The 17,851-nt window shown below is 41.8% G+C and overlaps 1 protein-coding gene across 17 annotated transcripts in view; it reads right to left on the bottom strand.

Annotated features, from left to right (window-relative positions):
• Positions 1 to 17,851, bottom strand: part of CCDC78 (coiled-coil domain containing 78) — a 181,178-nt gene that overhangs the window by 127,253 nt on the left and 36,074 nt on the right. For 11 of the 17 annotated variants that reach the window (XR_015059250.1, XR_015059247.1, XR_015059249.1 and 8 more), the window contains exons 2-7: positions 16,098 to 16,192; positions 15,371 to 15,502; positions 7,591 to 7,671; positions 2,989 to 3,075; positions 2,727 to 2,882; positions 1,260 to 1,310 (exon numbers count right to left, since the gene is read on the bottom strand). Coding sequence is in view for 13 of the 17 variants with exons in the window: in XM_085885184.1 (XP_085741310.1) it covers positions 1,260 to 1,310; positions 2,727 to 2,882; positions 2,989 to 3,075; positions 7,591 to 7,671; positions 15,371 to 15,502; positions 16,098 to 16,166 (576 nt within the window). In the remaining 4 variants the exon portion in view is untranslated. Of the gene's footprint in view, positions 1 to 1,259; positions 1,311 to 2,726; positions 2,883 to 2,988; positions 3,076 to 7,590; positions 7,672 to 15,370; positions 15,503 to 15,615; positions 15,642 to 16,097; positions 16,193 to 16,509; positions 17,243 to 17,851 lie in introns of those variants that run through there. The other 6 variants (XM_085885194.1, XM_085885195.1, XM_085885186.1 and 3 more) reach the window with 5 other exon arrangements.

Genomic DNA, 17,851 nt, shown 5'->3' with positions numbered 1-17,851 from the left:
TGATTTGAGTCGGTTAAACGGTTAACCAAAAGTAAGAAAATAAAATAGAACCCAATTAAAGTTCCACAACAAATGGGAGCTCTCAAGTTCATTGTGCAAGGGTGAGAATAAACTGGTCGGTGCTGACATCTGAGTCTTTGATCTCACAAACAAAGAATAGAATTGTTCTCTCAAGGAGTGCCCTTGTTGTGGTTTTGACAGTCAATTTGCCCTGCGTGTCTTTCACTTTGAGTAACGAGATTAACCGAGTCGGCTAAACGTTAAAACCCTGCAAGTTAAATAAGACAATCACAACAACTGAAGAATTCTACAATAATCACAACGAGGTTAAGGAAATAATTCCTCATCACTTGTATCATCAAAGGCACAATCCATTCCCATATCTGCTGGACTAGTTGTGAAGATGTCCTTTGTTGAAAAGTTGGTCACCATTACTTTGTTGGTAATGACGCACAACATCGCGTTTCCATCTGCAGAGATCCATTAAACAAATCACCAAGCCTGCCATGTTCACAGGAGCCACTCACACAAAGTTCAAAATCCAATCACTGGCAGCGATATTCAAGGGTTTGGATAGCATGCGCCTATCCACAGTTCAGCCCTACATCGTCGGGAGTTTGCAGTACAGGCAGCTGTAAGATCTCAGCCGTGTTCTCTAACTCTTTCATTATGCAGAGGCACACCTCTTTCTCTCAGGTACTTTTCAAAGTATTTTCAACTTATTTTAGAAGCTTTGTGAGCCATTTTAGGTAACAATCACAATATCACACTTCAGAGTACTGTCAGACCCGCTATTCACGGGGGATACGTTCCTGGAAAATTATGCGAATAGCAGGGCATTGTTTCATTGGAAAAAGGGGGGATAGGTTCCCATTGGTTAGTGATTAATGAGGGGAAATCAAAAATCCCGTGAAAAACAATGAAAAACCACTAATATGCACACAAAAAAACACAACTATACCTGCAAAAGCGTGAAAAAAAAACATGAATAAGCCCACAAAAACCACGAATACATCCATGAAAACGCGAAAAAGATCCACAAATACGTGAAGCACAGGGCCATGAATGTTGAAGCAGGTCACAGTTTATAAATCGCGAATACGCGGGGTCCGTACAGTCCATAAAACAAAAAAGGGATTGTACATAAAAAGGGATTGCATGATATCCCTCGTTCCAAATTTAATTATTTTCATTCGAAAAATAGAAAAATCTTACAATGTATTTGCGATAAGCAATCTTTTAAAACATGTACAACTTACATCAGCTACCACTGTCTTCATCTCTTGTTCTGTTGCAGATGGTTTACATGGCTGAAATAAAAAAAAATGATGTTTTAGAAACAGACAGGCATTCGGTGAGATTATTTCCTCAAAATTAACATGTAATTATTAGTTCAGAGAAAACATCCATTGAGCATTAAGATCAGGAACAAACATACCATATATAATCTTAATATCTCCAACCAAATACTGTACAATTGAATGAATATGATCACCTAACTCCTCCACGAGCCTCGGCACTCGATACAAAAAACAATTAAACTAGACGTGCCACTTTAGAACTGCAGACAGTTATGGCTGGGTCTCCCAAGCCGCCCTGCTTTGATACAACCCCGCTTTGAGCAGACATGCGACCCATGACGTCCTCGAGCAAGGCACATTTATGATTAATTTACATCATACCCCTCTGGGTTATAGGTCAAGGTGAAATGGTGGTCTGAAAAAAAAACGTGTTTTTTGTCATCACTCAGTTTTGCCAATTCAGAAACTCAAAGACCGCTTGGCCTTCCAAGATGTCCTTGCATCATAATAGTGTGCCTGCACTGAAGTTGTGCACCTGATATTTGATTTGTGTCATTGACCTACTTTTTTGGATTGTGACCTAATTAACAAAAAACACCTCTTTGATCTTAACTTGAATCATTTTCCTCCGATTTACATGACGTTGAGTTTTTTGGATAGATTTTAGATGGACACATTTTCTTAATTTAAATACTATCCCCAAATGTTGAAGGTCAAGGTCACATGGTGGTCCAAAATAAATATGGCCAACATCGGATCACAGGTACAACAAACTTAGGTACATCATGGGTGATGAAGGTTGTGGTCAAGTTTCATCGAAGTCATGTGTGTAGTTTCGGAGAAGAGAGCAAATACCAATTTTAGGGGTTCAAACCTCCCCGTAGACCCCCTTGATGAGCCCAGATTTTTATGCAGACAATAAACTTTGGTAAAAAACGTGTGATGAATGTTGTGGTCAAGTTTCATCAAAATTGTGTGTGTAGTTTCGGAGAAGAGAGCAAATACCTATTTTGGGGGGTCAAAAACACTCCTGAAGACCCCTTTACTGAGCACAGACTTTTATGCGGTCAATAAACTTTGGTACATCATGGGTGAAAAATGTTGTGGTCAAGTTTCATCAAAATCATGTGTTCGGTTCAAGCGATAATGACTGAAGTGTTTATGGACTGACTGACTCACTCACTCACTTACTCACCTATGGACACTGCTTGATCGCATAAGCTCCCAAGAACTACGTTCCAGGTGAGCAAATAATAGTTTGCTCACATTTTAAACAATATTGGAGAATGTCATGTGGAGATAGCCATTATACTGTATTTCATGTTGATCCAATGTCTTAAATAACATCAAATTACAATAGAGACGCCCTTTTTATTCTAGATGCGAATCTATACAAACATCATATTCCTCATTATACATCAATACCTCATGTTCCTTGTTCTTAAGTGCCAAGTGTTGAGTTGATAGCTCCTGGTAGTCCTTTTCCAAAGCAGAAAGCCAAGCATTGGCAAGTACCAGCTCCTGATAGTCAGAGTCACGTTGTAGCTCGACTCGTACAAGTTCATTCTCCAGTACCAAAACCTTTCAAACACAAACATGATCCTAAAATTTAAGAAATGTAGTAATAGTGAGGAGGGGGCTGATAAATCACAAATTAATTTCTCAATCAATCTGCGGTGCTACCAACCTTGCTTTCAAGCTCAAAGGTCTCAGTTTCATGCTCTTTTTTTTGTAGTTTCTCCTGGACCTGCATCTTAAACAATGCTTTGTGAATCTATGGGGAAAATAGATCATGATGTGAAATTTGTTCCCTCATAAAATAACTCTTTGCATGCATAGGTATCTTCAGAAATAAATTAATGTTCTGGGAAAATGTACATCACTGAGATGTCACCACAAGAACTTTAGTATAAACTGTGGTACTGAATTGAAAAGGCCAAGTACATATTATGTAAGTTGCATAAAACGCTAAATTTTAATTCCCTCCTAAAATGTACCATATATTTCCATTCTCTCTCATCAGCATTGGGGAAATACCTTGTTCCAACCTTTACCTTTTCTTCCCTTCTACTGTACTTCCTTTTACAACCAACTTGTGCCCTTTCCCTTCCTTTATTCAAAATATCTGTTTTATCACTTAACCCTCTCTCACTCATCACAAAATACTCCATGCGTACAGAACACAAGGATAGTTTCAAATTCCCTTAAAAAAAAATGGCTGTTGGAATTTCATTGAATGATTTAGGAATTGAGGTTAAAATTTCAAAAAGAGAAAAATGCAAATACCCATCATATAGGGCAGTGGTTCGAAACCTTTTACTCAACAGGGATCAGCAAAGAACATTGATAAAAGACTGTGGACAAACAATTCGAAAGGACGAAATTCATCGTTTTCACTGTCTATATTTCACCATGTCATACATCTCTCATAACTTTATACAGTAATATATTGTTTCGGTTTTGGAAAACTTACCCCAGGGGGAGAGCATACATGGACACGTAGGTGACCCGAGGATTAGTTATTTCATTAGTCTTTGTGTTGATAGTTCTTGGTCCCATGTTGAGGGGTTGTTCAGTGGGCATGCGTTGGCAAGGTTGAATTTCCCCGGTGTAATGTCTCCCCTCTCTTCCTCTGTTACTTTCAATCTTTCCTTCTTCACACTATCGTTCTGTTCAAAACCTCTGCTACTTTCAATCTTTCCTTCTTCACACTATCGTTACGTCCCCCCCCCGCCTTTCTCAATCCATCAATAACCTCCCCTTCACCAAACATCCTTTCAACAATCCCTCCTTTTCCCCATCGATCTGTTACCCCCCCTCCTCTGCTCCTTTTGACAATCCCTCCTTCACCCCATCAGTCTTATCTTCAACCCTGTGGCCATTCAGTCGTCCCTCGGTCTGGCGGAGTCCCTCTCCGTTTTCACTCCATTGTAACATGCATGTTCATGGCATGGCGTGCAACGCTTGGTGTTCATGGCCTGTGGTGCGCGGAGTTATCTATGCCCGGCAGCCTAAGGACCGGGAGTTCGGTCTGACCCGAGTACTCCCCTTCGTGGTCGAACTCAAACCCCAGATCCATAACAATTTGGTGTCAGAAGTGTGATATTTTGAACCCCTGACTCTGTAACATCGAGAGTCAGGATTGTGCAAATTCAAAATTGTGATGGAGTGTGATGAGAGTGCAAATTTTAGTCAAAAAGTAATTGTGCTGCTATGTTGGACCAAGGTGAGCAGATCATCCAGGAGGGTTTTGATGAGGATGATGATATGGGGGAGGAACCCATGATCCAGGATAGCGATATTGATGGAAGTGATTCTTTGTGGGAATATTATGTAGGGGGCGCGGCAGAGACACTGGGAATGCTCGGGGACCCTCACCCAAAAATTTGTCCTCCGGAAAATACGGCGCTTCCTCTGGAGTCCACACCCGAGTAGCAGGTTGGCCTCACCAGCGCCTTTGGAAATGAACCGTTGAGTAAGAATGTTTGATCAAATGATGAGCAGAATGGACGATGGGCTGTCTCAAACAAGGAAGGAAGCTAAAGCTGATATAAAGTCGATAGGCAACAGGCTAGAAACGATGGGCAGCAAAATGGATGCAGGACAGGCAGAAGCCAAGGCAGACAAAGGCAATGGGTGTGATGTGGCATTGAAATTCCAAACTGTAAAGGGATGTGTAGACTGTGTCTGGGAAGAGATGAAGGCAGGTCACGTGAAAATGAGATACAATAAATAAAATACAGAAAGAGATAAAAGGACTGAAGGAATGGCAGGAACACCTAAGAATAGAAATAGGAGGTAATACTGAGGTGATAACATAATTGAAAAAAAAGGCCCAGAAAGAAACCAAGGGGGTACGGATAGCAATCAAGAAGGAATGTAAGGTGAGACACAACAAGGTAACCCAGAAAATAGAGGAGATGGGACAAATGAGAGAGACAAAAGATCGGGAGATGAACGAACAAATTAAGACAACGCAACGACAGATAAAGGAGCATATAGTGACGACGGAACGGAGAAGGAAAGAGAGTAATTCCAGGAGAAAAACTTAAGGGAGCCAAGCGGGAGATCATAAAGATAAGAGACGAGATAGATAAAGTGAAGGAAGAGTGAGTAGAGAAGGTGGGGTGGGGGGGGGTAAAGCAAACTAAGGCAGAATTGATGGAATATGTTGACACAAGGCTTAAAGATCAAGATAATGCATTGCAGGTTCAGGTGGAGAGGACACAAGAACTTGAGGCGAACCAGGAGGAGGTGAGTCCGGTCAAGGTAAGATGGTGTGAACCGATGCGTGCATGGTGCGAATGGGTGTGTGTCGAGCTTGGGGGGAATAAAGGACTCGAGGTTTCTTGGAGTGATGGGAGGCATGGATTGTGTGCCAAGTGTGCAGAGAACAAGTTTGACAGAGTGCGTGCCAGGAAGGAGTGGTATAGAATGCAACAGCGTGGGACATGCACCGACCTCGGTGGAGGCAGCTGTTAGCTTGACTGACGGGAGAGGTAAGCCCTCCGCGAGCAACAATTAAAAAAACAGATGTGTTCTGGTCTCGAGCATACCTTATTATAAATTGTAATGAATTGTAATAAATTGTAATATAAATTGTAAATTGTTATGGGAAAATTATAATGAATTTGGAATCCACGTCAGCATCGCGTGCAAAGCACGTTCAGGTGCATGCACAATCCGTGCCTGGCAAACCACCCAAGCGCGGACGATTACTTGGTTTGATGACAAATGCTGAGGGACCGGCGTGTAAACGCTCCGTGACAGATATATTACTGGAGTGCGAACAGCAAAAGAAAAGGGAACCATTAAAGGGATTGACCGAATTTGGATGGAATTTTTTTTCTACGGGAACCAGGGTACGGGGCACACAGTGTGCAATATGCAGCATGGTGCACCTGGCATGATTGGAGATGGCTGGAGTGGCAGCAAAACCTCCGTGGGACAGCCCGTGCGCATGGAAGGACTGCAAGTGAGTGTGTGAAAGTCTCACAGTGTGAGAATGAGTGTGTTGGAAACCACAAGAAGGCATGTGTGCATGGTCGGATGGAGAAAATTCTCGAGATATTCCGTGTGAGTAAATGGTATGTGAGGGATCACGAGATGGCCCATGTGAAAATATGGTTTGCGAATGGTTGCAAGACAGCTCGCGAGCGGGTGTGGATAGAGAAAGTTCCACGGTGTGAGAGTGGTAATGTGAAAGGCTGCGAGACAGCCTGTATGAATCTGACACGTCTGTGGAGGTTCCACATCAAGAGAAAGGGCATGACCAATGCGGCTGCAAGGGACGTTCCGTGTGCAGCCTACGTAGGACCCTGCAGCACGAACAGTGGGTGTGGTGAGCATGGCTTGGTTCACCGTGGGAAAACCCTAATGCCCAGTGGTAACAATTTAAAAATAAATTGGCGGGCGACTGATGCATGGCCGAGCCCCTCTGTGGATGCGAGGTGCGCATTGGAGTAGAGTAGGGTAGAGAGTTTTTGAGCCCATGTGGGTGCAGGTAAGCAACTCCCCCCCCCCCACCTCGCTCCAGGGCAAAGGAGTAAACAACCCCCCTCATTCCAGGGCAAAATTGGGAGGGAATGAGCCCTACCAAAGGAAACCTGGAGCTAGTATTAAGAGATTAGTTGGGGGATTTAGACAAATTGATAATGAAGGTCGTTCTGCGGTTGGTGCCGTGTGTTGGAATGTGTCTGTTTTGCAGGTGTGCAACGAGTTTGGCTCACGAGAGGTGAATGTGTTGAAGGCACCCTGGGCACTAGAGGGTCTGACGGCCAGGGTAGGCCGTGAGCCCATGGTGGGCATACTAAATTTGTGTCTGGGCCTGGGTACTCATGGAGAAGGGACCCAGAGCGCCAATTGCCAGTGAGGGCACCTGGGTGGAGGAAGGGGGATGGGGTGGAGGGGGGTGTGGGAAGCTGGCAGAGTTCCCCCCATAATTTGAAATGGAACAGGTAAGCTCGCAGGCGGCCTTAGCGTGCCAAGGGTGATATTGTGTGGGAACGCAGATGTGCAGACTTGCCAATGGAGCCACACTGCCCAGCCAGGAAATTGTGCGGAGGCACGGATGAAGAACAGAGGGTAAGGCCCTAACTAGTGTGAGCACCAATGTGTGGAGCGATGGTGAATTAGGTTGTTAGAACCACATAGTTTAAAGAGACACATTGGTAAGTCCCAGCGAAGTTTAATTGTTGATGTAATAATGAATAGAGTAGTTACGAGTGTTGTGCTTGCCCCTTCGCCCCATTCACCATGAAGGCAACCACTGGCCACTGGATTCACCCACCTGGAGAAGCCGTGGGTCCTGCAGATGTATCTCAAACTTGCACTGAGGTTCCACAGATCCAGCTTTTCTACGTAGGGGATCCTAAGGGGATTAGAGGAATTTTATTAGGAATTTGACACCAACTGAGGTGAACCCAAGAGATGGATATTCTAGTTAGGAGACATAGGGAGAATTTAAAAGAGTGATGCTAGGGTAGAGCAGGCACAGATAGGGACTGGGGGCATGGACTGTGACGAGGATAGGCCGATGATATTAAAGGGTGGGGTGGGGAATGGCTAGGTTAGAGCCAAGCCCATTCTCAGATTGGCCACCACCACCACCACCACATCCCTCAGGTACGTGTACACCAAGAGGCTGGCCAGCGACACCTGCCAAGCCTGGTTTGTCTTTGCCGATGCCATGTTGCATATGCCTTTGCCATGCCTGTGCATGTCACCCCACCTGTTGTCAGTCGCCCTTGTCACAACTCCCCAGGTTCATCGCCGAGAACCACCTTTGTGTCCACCTCATTATTCACCATGATCTACAAGGACCACCTCTGTGTGACCCGATTCTTCAACGTTTGCGCCAAGGACCACATTTGTGTGGCACCTTTCTTCATTGTTGGCGCCAAGGATCACTTGTTGTTGTAGTCAAGTTCATCAACTTTGTGGCAAGTGGGGCAGACTAATCCACAGGGGCTAGTGGGTAGTCCACCCCAATGATGGTCTCGTTCTTCAAAGTTTGTGCCAAAGGCCACTTTTGTGTGGCCCTTTTCTTCAACATTGGCGCCAAGGACTGCATATTGTTGTGGCCCAGTTCATCAGCATTGCGGAAAGTGAGGCAGATTTATCCCCCGGGGCTGAAGGGTAGTCTACCCCGATGATGGTGTAAAAATCCTATTGTGTAGTCACTCCTATGGTGAAAATTTTATGTCAATCGCTAAAGCGGTACCTGAGAAAATGAATTTAAAAGGGAATAAACCCCAAAAATTGTGGCGGAAGAAAAATAGTATGAGAATAATCTGAAGAATAACAATAGGTTACCCAGTCTGAAAAGCTTGGTACCCTAATAATTGGGTTTAGAAAGCACCTATCATCTATGGATGCGAAGCACTGAAAATTATGCTTACTTTCCAAGGAATCCTTTCAATTTGTGAAAATTTTGAGTCGTCATTATCCCACGATAAAATGCAGTAAATTTGTGTTTAATCCAAGTACTGAGCTTAAAGTAATTTTAAGGTAGACTCTTAGTAAAGAAGAAGAATTACAAACAGTCTATTTTGGGTTGGTCCATTTTGTAACTCAATGATGTTGTCCATGAGCTTAATGATTGTTATTGGATGTGAAATCCTGCACAGATGACTGGAAGGTATGTTATAGGTTTACAAGTTTGTATCTGGTTTTTCTTGTTGAGGATTTGTGATGTATTCAACCTATGGATGAATTAATTAAGGAATTAATGAATTAAAATGCCATCCCAAAATTGGAAGCAAGTCCACTGACTTCCTGATTTTTATTTTTGGGGGATGCACTTTTCTGGCATTACTCAGCAGACCATTAGCTTTCCTTTCACAGACCAGCACCAGTCCGGAATCTCAAGGATAAGGCATTACATTTATAATATGATTCATAATCCATTTTTTAATAGTTTGCTGATGACTCCACCCCCTGCCATACCATCTCTCATCCCTCAGATCAGCAAGCAGCAGCCTCTTCACTCTCTGCAGATCTGGATAAAATCACAAGCTGGTCCAACATGTGGAACATATCTTATAATCCTGACAAATCTCACACTCACTTTATCTCTCCGACAGGACAGTCAGGAACCCCCTCCCCCCTCCCCATCTACTTTCTCAACAATCCTCTTGAAGAAGTCCTTTAATTCAAGCTTCTGGGTCTCACTATCTGCCATAATCTTTCCTGGGAAAGCCACATTTCCAAGCTGGCCTCCAAAGCCAGTCACTGACTGGGCATCCTCCATCGTGCAAAGTCCTTCCTTGGCACACCTGAGCTCCTGACCACATACAAAGCTTTCGTCTGCAGCCTGATGGAGCACTGCTCACCCCTCTGGGCTGCTGCTTCTGCCTCACGACTTTTTCAGGTTCATGCTGTGGAAACCAAGGTATTTAGGATCATTGGTATCTCCCGCAATGAGGCTGAGTTATTTGGGTCTCTCAGCCAGGCAGGTCAGTGGTCTTTCTGTCTTCTACCGTCGCCTCTTTGGCCTCGCCCCCCCACACACCCCTCCCCCCGCTCTTTCTGCAATATGTCCCCCCATATTTATGCAGTGTGCTCAAGGTCCGCCAGCAACCCCCTTCTGGTAATATTACCAAAATGAAGAATCACTGCTCACCTTCACTCTTTCATTCCTCTATTTTTCCACCTTTGGATCAAACTCTCACACTCTCTTCAATCCCACTCTTTCCTCCAGGTCTTCAAAATGGCTGTTCACCATAATCATACAAAACCATGATCTTTTCTACCCCTGTTAATCCAACCTAAACTCACCTCCTTCAAATTCCCTGCTTTCCTTCTTGAAAGTCCCCGTCGTGTAAGGACCTGAAAGTTCCTGTCGTGTCCATCTCGTTTACCCCGTGTACCCAGCCCCATCCCTCTCCCTTCCACAGATCTCCATGTCTCTGTTCCCCACTGTTTTGCCCTTCCCTCTCCCGTCCATCTCATCTCCTGCTCCCCTTGTTGTACATTCTGTGCATTAGCTCTCATACGAGCCTCGACATTGTTTTCAAAAAAGAACTTAATAATAATTTTTAAAATCCATTGCAGTTCGTATTGATAAGGTCCTGCCCTTTGGCACCCCGTGAGCTTCCAAATGTGTATTTAAAAAAAGGCAGCATAATTTTGAGTCATCCATTATTCTTTCAGCCTATTATAAGAAACAGTGTCAATCATACATCAATGGGTGGCCGAGTAAAATGTCTTTATCACGATCTATTTTAATGTAACGGAAGACCAAGAAGGAACCCAAAGAAGCAAAGAGCAAAGATGGAGTCAACAAGAGGAACCTGAATAGGATTCGGGGTTTCAAACACTACTCCACAACCCTCAAACCATTCCAGGCGCAGCAAAATGAGCCTTACAGAAAATTTTGTGCAAGAATTCACTTCTTAGAAAGGTCGATAACAGAAGAGAGGAATAAAGAGTAAAAGAGATGAAAGAGAAGAAAAAGCCAGAATTAGAATGAATAAAGAGAATGATGAAAAAAAAATTAATAAAGAGAATTATGAATAAATAAATAAAAATTATAAAGATTTGTGGAGGGGGGGGTGGGGGGAAAGACAAAGAAGTTTGAAAGCAACAAAGAACAAAGATGTCAGGAAGAACCCGGACAGATAGATTTCAGCAGTTACTCGCCAGGCTCAAACGCAGCAACAAGTACAAGCTACCAGAGGCCTGTCAGCGGGGAAGTACAGTCCACACAGCATCAGGATATGGTACAAACATAATGAAATGGCAGACCAAGAAGGAGCCCAAAGAAGTAAGGAGCAAAGATGGAGTTAACAGGAGGAACCTGGATAGGATTCGGGTTTCAACTGCTACTCCACAACCCTCAAACCCATCCAGGCGCAGCCAAATAAGCCTTACAGAAAATTTTCTGCAAGAATTCACTTCTACTTAGAAAGATAGATAACGAAAGAGAGGAATAAAAAGTAAAAGAGATGAAAGAAAAGAAAAAGCCAGAATTAGAATGAACTAGAAAGAGCAATCAGAGATTGCAGACCCTCGCCAGAACTTGTTTTGTGTGGTGTTGGTGTAGTTTTGTGTGGTGTATTTTGTGAGGCGTTTGTGTACTGGTGTGTTGCATGATTAATAAGAGACATTATTAAAACTGCCACTTTATAACTGCTGGTAGTGATGATCAGGTTCCAAGAAGTCCCGCTTTGATTGGACACTTGACCCTGTCCCATGACGTTTTTCATTATTATTCAATTGAATTTGGAATGGGATTAAAACAAATTAAAGTCAAATAAAATGGAAAATGAAAGAGGTACAGTCCTGTATTGGAGTGATCAGAAGGAACACAAACAAGCAAAAAGCAAATATGAAGTCATCAGGAGGAACCAGAATAAGATTTCCATTTCAGCTGCTACTCCTCTATCCTCAAACCAATCCAGGCACAGCCAAATGAGCCTTACAAAAAAAATCTAATAATTCTGGCTGCCAGACCAAGTCTCTGACCAAATTGAAATTCAAAACATGTATTCCCCATCACTACTCTATCATAAATGTGAAGTTTCACGTCGATTGATTAAGTGGTTCCAGAGAAAACATTATTTAATATTTTTCTTCAATCCAATGTCTGTCAAATCATGTGACCTATCAATTATTCCTAAAGAAAATTGTACACCCAAGGTTTGGGGAATATTTGTGTGAAGACTCCCCTTGATCTGTCCAGCCGTTCTGGAGAAGATTTATATACGTTTTAGGGTAAATCCAATACGGCTGCCAAACCATATGACCATTGATGTCATATTTGTGAACCTTTAGTTCTTCATGGATAGGCGGTCATTTGTGTAAAGTTTTGCCTCAATCTGTTCAGCCACTTCACAGAAGATTCTTGAATATTTTATAACAAACAAACATATGGCTGGCAAATCATGTGACTGATGACGTCATCTATTTTTTTTCTTTCTGTGGATCATTTTATTCCTAGATGACCTTCAAAAATTTTCATACTGATCAGATGTAGTGTTCCACATATGCAATTATAATGTCATAACGAAGGCACCTATGATGTCATTAAAAAAAAATCACACTTATTCCCCATGAGGAGCACTTGCCATGTGCCAAGTTTGAATTATTTTTCCTTGGTGTGGTTTCAGAGATGGAGGTCCAAAGTTTTTCCATTTTTCCAACATGGATGCCACACCACGTGACCTATAACATCATAATGATGATTGCAACATTCCACATGAGTAGTTGCTCCGATGGTGAAAATTTCGTCTCAATCTGACAAGTGGTTGTGGAGAAAAACACGAAAGTTCTGTGCGGACAAACAAACAAAGACAGACAGACAATTTGTTTGTTTTTCTAACAGACCCAAACGCAATACCCTCTCCTTCGGTGAGGATAATAAAGAGAATGATGAAAAAAGAAAATGAATAAAGAGAATTATGAAGAAAAGAAAAAAGAATAAGAAAATGAAAAAATGAATTAAGATGGGAAAAAAATTAGAAAGAAGTGTGAAAGCAACAAAGAACGAAGATGTTTGGAAGAATCCAGACAGATAGATTTCAACAGTTACTCCCCAGGCTCAAACACAGCAACATGTACAAGGTACCAGAGCAATTGATTGTGATTGTTTTACTCTATAGGAATTTTCTTTTATCAAACCTCAAGGCTGCCCAATTTGGGATCAATATGCTGAGATTCTCAATAACAATTAATGGGGCTAGAGATCATAAATGGAGCCAGAACAAACTGCAAAATCCTTTTTCTACAGTGCTTTCAGAAAGTGTTCATACTGCTTGACTTTTGTGACATTTTGTCGTGACAGTCTAAATTTAAAATGGATTAAATATAATTTTTTTCACTGATCCACACGGAATACCCAATAATAATAAAGTGAAAACATGTTTTTATAAATTCTTACAAATTAATTAGAAATGAAAAACTGAAATGTCTTGCGTCAATAAGTATTCAAGCGCCTGAGATAATACTTTGTAAAAGTGTTTTTGGCAGCAATTACAGCTTTGATTCTTCTTGTGTATGTCTGTATCAGCTTTGCAGATCTGGATTTGGAGATTTTCTCCTATTCATTCTTGCAGATTTGCTCAAACTCTGTCAAGTTGCATAGGGAGCATTGGTAAACAGCAATCTTCAAGTCTTTCCACAGATTTCAATGGGATTCAAGTCTCCCAGGCAAAAACGCTACAGTTAGAAATATAGTATATGAGAGTAGTACTCTCATATACTCTCGTTGGTAACAAGGACTACTGCAGCTGTCTGCAAAGAATTACTACAGGAAGGAAATGCTATTTTTGCTTGGGCTGGGCTTTGGCTGGGCCACTCAAAGACTTTCACGTTCTTGTTCTGAAGCCATTCCAGTGTTGCTTTGGCTGTATGCTCGGGGTCATTGTCCTGTTGGAACATTAATCTTTGCCGCATTATAAAGTCTTTTGCACTCTGAAGCAGGTTCTCCTCAAGGATTTGTCTGCATTTGGCTCCATTCATTGTTCCCTCTATCCTTCAAAGTCTCACAGTTCTTTCTGCTGCAAAGAATCCCCAAAGCATGATGCTGCCACCATTATGCTTTACGGTAGGGAAGGTGTTGGATGGGTGATTAGCTGTGCTTAATTTTCTGCCAGAAATAGCACTTTGCATTCAGGCCAAAGAGTTCAGTTTTCCCCTCATCAGACCACAGAATATTTTGCCTCATGCTCTCAGTCTTTCACGTGCCATTTTGCAAACTCCAGTGACTTTTTGCTGTCATGTGCCTTTTTCTCAGGGGTTGCTTCCTTCTGGCCACTCTTCCATAAAGCCTGGATTTGTGAAGAGCTGCAGAGATTGTTGTCCTTCCGGCAGGTTATCAGGAACTCTGTAGGTCTGTCAGTGGTCATTGGGTTCTGTCAGTGGTTCTTGTTCACCCCCCCCCCCGCCCGATGAAGGTCCTTCTTGCCTGGTTGCTCAGTTTAATTGGACAGCCAGTTCTAGGAAGTCTTTGTAGTTCCATATACATTCCATTTCGTCATGATGGAACTCACTGTGCTCTTGGAAGCAGCTTTCAACACTCTATAAATTGTCTTATAGCCTTCTCCAGATCGATGCCTCCCCACAATTCTATCTCGGAGTTCTCTGGAGAGTTATTTGAGCTTCATGGTAGATTTGCTGCTCTGACATGCACTGTCAACTGTGGGACCTTATTGAGAAAGGTGTGTTCCTTTATAAATCAAGTCTATTCAATGGAGTTGGCCACAGGTGGACTCCAATCAAGTTGTGGCGACGTCGCAATGGTGTTCAAAGGAAATGGGATGCACTTGAGCTCAATTTGGAGTGTCATAGCAAAGGGGTTGAATACTTATTGATGCAAGACATTTCAGCTTTTTATTTTTAATTAATTTGTAAAAACTTAAATTTAATCCATTTTAAATTCTGGCTGAAACACAATAAAATGTGAAAAAGTCAAGGGGTGTGAATACTCTCTGAAGGTACTGTATATCAGAATCAATGTCCCAATCACATTAATTCCGTATTTATTTTGTTTGACACATTCATTGATGAGAAATGAAAACTTCAATGGTAAAAATTCAACATTATTTTGGAAGGAAATCCATCCATCCATTGGGACCATACTCTGTGCAGAGCGTTGATGCTGCCTAAGCAGTCCCCTTGGTTATTGGGCACAATCCTGGATGGGTTACCACTCCAACACAGGATACCAGCAAGCTAGCACTCATTTTGCCAACCTCAGAAGGATGACAGGCAGAGTCAACCCCACCTGGTATTAATTCAACAGCTGAGTGGGATTTGAACTTAGGATCCGAGGATCCCAATCCCACCACCGGAACTATGTAGCCAATACCGGGCACTTGGAAGTAAATGCCCACACTTATTTGGCTAAAAATGATTTATTATGAGCTCACATTTTTAGAAACTTATAGAGTGAGTTAATCTGGAAAGTGGAGTCCATACTTTCATGTTCGCAAGGGCCTCTTCTTCCTTAATTAGAATCCTCCATGTATGAGGTATCCTCATTTGTTTTGTATATTCCAGTATATTTGTTCTTCTCATATTTCATCTTAAACTTTGCAATCCCCTAATTCCAATCATTCCCAATCCACCTTATCCCTTTCTTCTTCACTTTGCAAAAGCTTCAAGGACAGATCATTCTGTGAGGTCTTAAGCTGCCTCATTTGCTCCTGGAAATCAGCATGCTGTTCATGTAATTGCATATTCTTCTTCTGAAGGTTCTCCTGAACAAGAAAACGGAGGGCAATTAATTTTTTTCTGGACTATAAAAATTATACCTACACAGTTACTGCTGTTCTGCACTTGACAATATGCTTTCCAAAAGTATTATCATTACCTGCTGGTACACCAGACATGCTCATCCTAAAATAGGCACAAAAGCAAAGGAGAACAAAAGAATGGATGAGAATGATAATCGTATAATAGAAAAAGAAAAAGTAAACTAAAAGGGGCCTGACCTGGAAAAAAAGAAGATAAATGGTCACAAGTCATGAAAGGTTAACATGAACTAGTCAAGTGAATGTTTCATATACATTGGGTTCATCAGTAAAAAAAAAAAAAAGATACAAGACAGGAAATAGGAATATCAAAGTAAAATAGGAACAAGAGGGGGGAGTGTGCGTGTGTGTGTGCACGTGCGTGTGTACATGTGTGTGCACGTGCTAGTTGCTGTTGTTGGTTGCTATCTCCATGCTGTTGTTGGCTGTGGGTGGGTTTCAGGAGGTGGAACTGAGACTTACCAGGTCTCAAAGTATCCACCTCCATTGTGTGTATTGGTGCATGCGTGCGTTTTTTTTGGTGGGGTGTGGGGTACTATACATTTTCAGTATTCAGCTTCAACATCTGTTCATGCATGGTACAGCACTTCTGAGTTATCCTGGGATTCATCGTGGATTATGCTTCAATTCGTTGACCTGAAATCAATGAAATAAAGATAAATGGTAATTACTGTTTTTTTCAGCAATCTTGAAATCCCTACAATTATGGCATTAATGATAGATATTCCAAAAATTCCCAACACATCATAACCCACTTACCTTTGTCAACACACACACACACACACACACACACACACACACACACACACACACACACACACACACACACACACACACACACACACACCTATAAACCAACTAGCAGTACCAGTGTTCCAATACATTTGCAGAAGAATAAACTGACCACAATTGTAAATCAACAATCCAGATATCAAAACAAGGAAACTCCTTACCATCCACAGAATGTTATACAAAAATTAATGCATCCAAAGAAAACACCGAGAACGAGGTAGCTGCCTGATGGAGTGCACTTAATGACCCCTGGAGGACAGAATGAGCAAGTGCACAGAATGACAACTGTAGGATTGGCTGAGTACATGAAAAGTTCAACAGACTACCAATTACAATTTGTACACAAACATGAAGACAGCAAGCCAGAAAAGGTATCCCTAACCCACCTTGCATTGTTTTCATTCAAAACAAACGAATGCAACCCCAAAGATAAAATAAAAATATAAAGCGAAATATCAACAGAGATACACTGACAATGTATTTGGAGAATGACAAAAGAGCAGAGAGATGTAAAAAAAAATGAAGAGTTGCACAGATTGGGCATAGACAAAGTCGGTTCATTGGAATGGCTAAGAAGAGGTCAGCTCAACTGAGATGGAGAACAAATCATAATAAATGCCCAATACCAAGGACACGATACCAATGGCTTTAAAAGGTAGTGGCACTGAGTCACTTGGATGGGTGTATGTTCTGCAAGGCAGAAACAGAAAGCATGAGTCACCTCCTCATGGAATGTCAAAAAATCTCCTGTCAGAACAGCTGTACACACAAATACACAACAATGTATGTGGAGTAATCCACTGGCACATCTGCAAAAAAATTCAATATCCCAGCTTCAGAAAACTCATGGAAATATGAACCAAGAGCAATCATTGAAAACAAGGACATAATGCTCACATACAACCTAATGATCCCATCAAGTGTGAACATAGAAAACTACAGAGTGCCCCACAGAAAACCAGGAAATTTGATATTTTGAGATTTATTTTGCCGTATTTTACCATATCAATAAACTAACATGTTGTTACGGCTGCGGAAATTCGCATTACACCATAAAGGGTCCTCAGGTGAGATATATAGGTAAGTAGGGTAAGAATACTGATTCTGGCTCACTTTTCCCCATGTAAATGAATGGGGGATTTTCAGCGATTCCCTTTTTTTTTTCCCTAAAAATAAACCCCCTTTTTATCCCAAGGTATATTTATTTGTCTCCCCTTTTAACTTGGAGGTTGAACCTCATTGAATTGAACACCTGGGGGTTGAACAGCTCACTCATTGAACCTATAAAGATTTGTTCATTCTCAAATTCCTTCAATAGTTTAATTTTCTTTGCACAATAATCCCCATCTAAAATATTGACAAACAAAACATTTGAATCTTTATATTTTTGAAGATACCCCTTTTGTGCCATTATGAAATGATAAACTTCTCTTAATGCTCTTGTTTGACCACCTCCTGAGCCACAGGTTATTTTTTTGTTAAGCCCCGCCCACTTTTGCTAAG

This window comes from Eptatretus burgeri, chromosome 6, assembly GCF_056783735.1.
Source record: "Eptatretus burgeri isolate ZD-2024b chromosome 6, Ebu_testis_v1, whole genome shotgun sequence".
Classification (NCBI taxonomy): domain Eukaryota; kingdom Metazoa; phylum Chordata; class Myxini; order Myxiniformes; family Myxinidae; genus Eptatretus; species Eptatretus burgeri.
The sequence above is the reverse complement of the archived record's forward strand: the minus strand, read 5'-3'. Positions and strand labels throughout refer to the sequence as shown.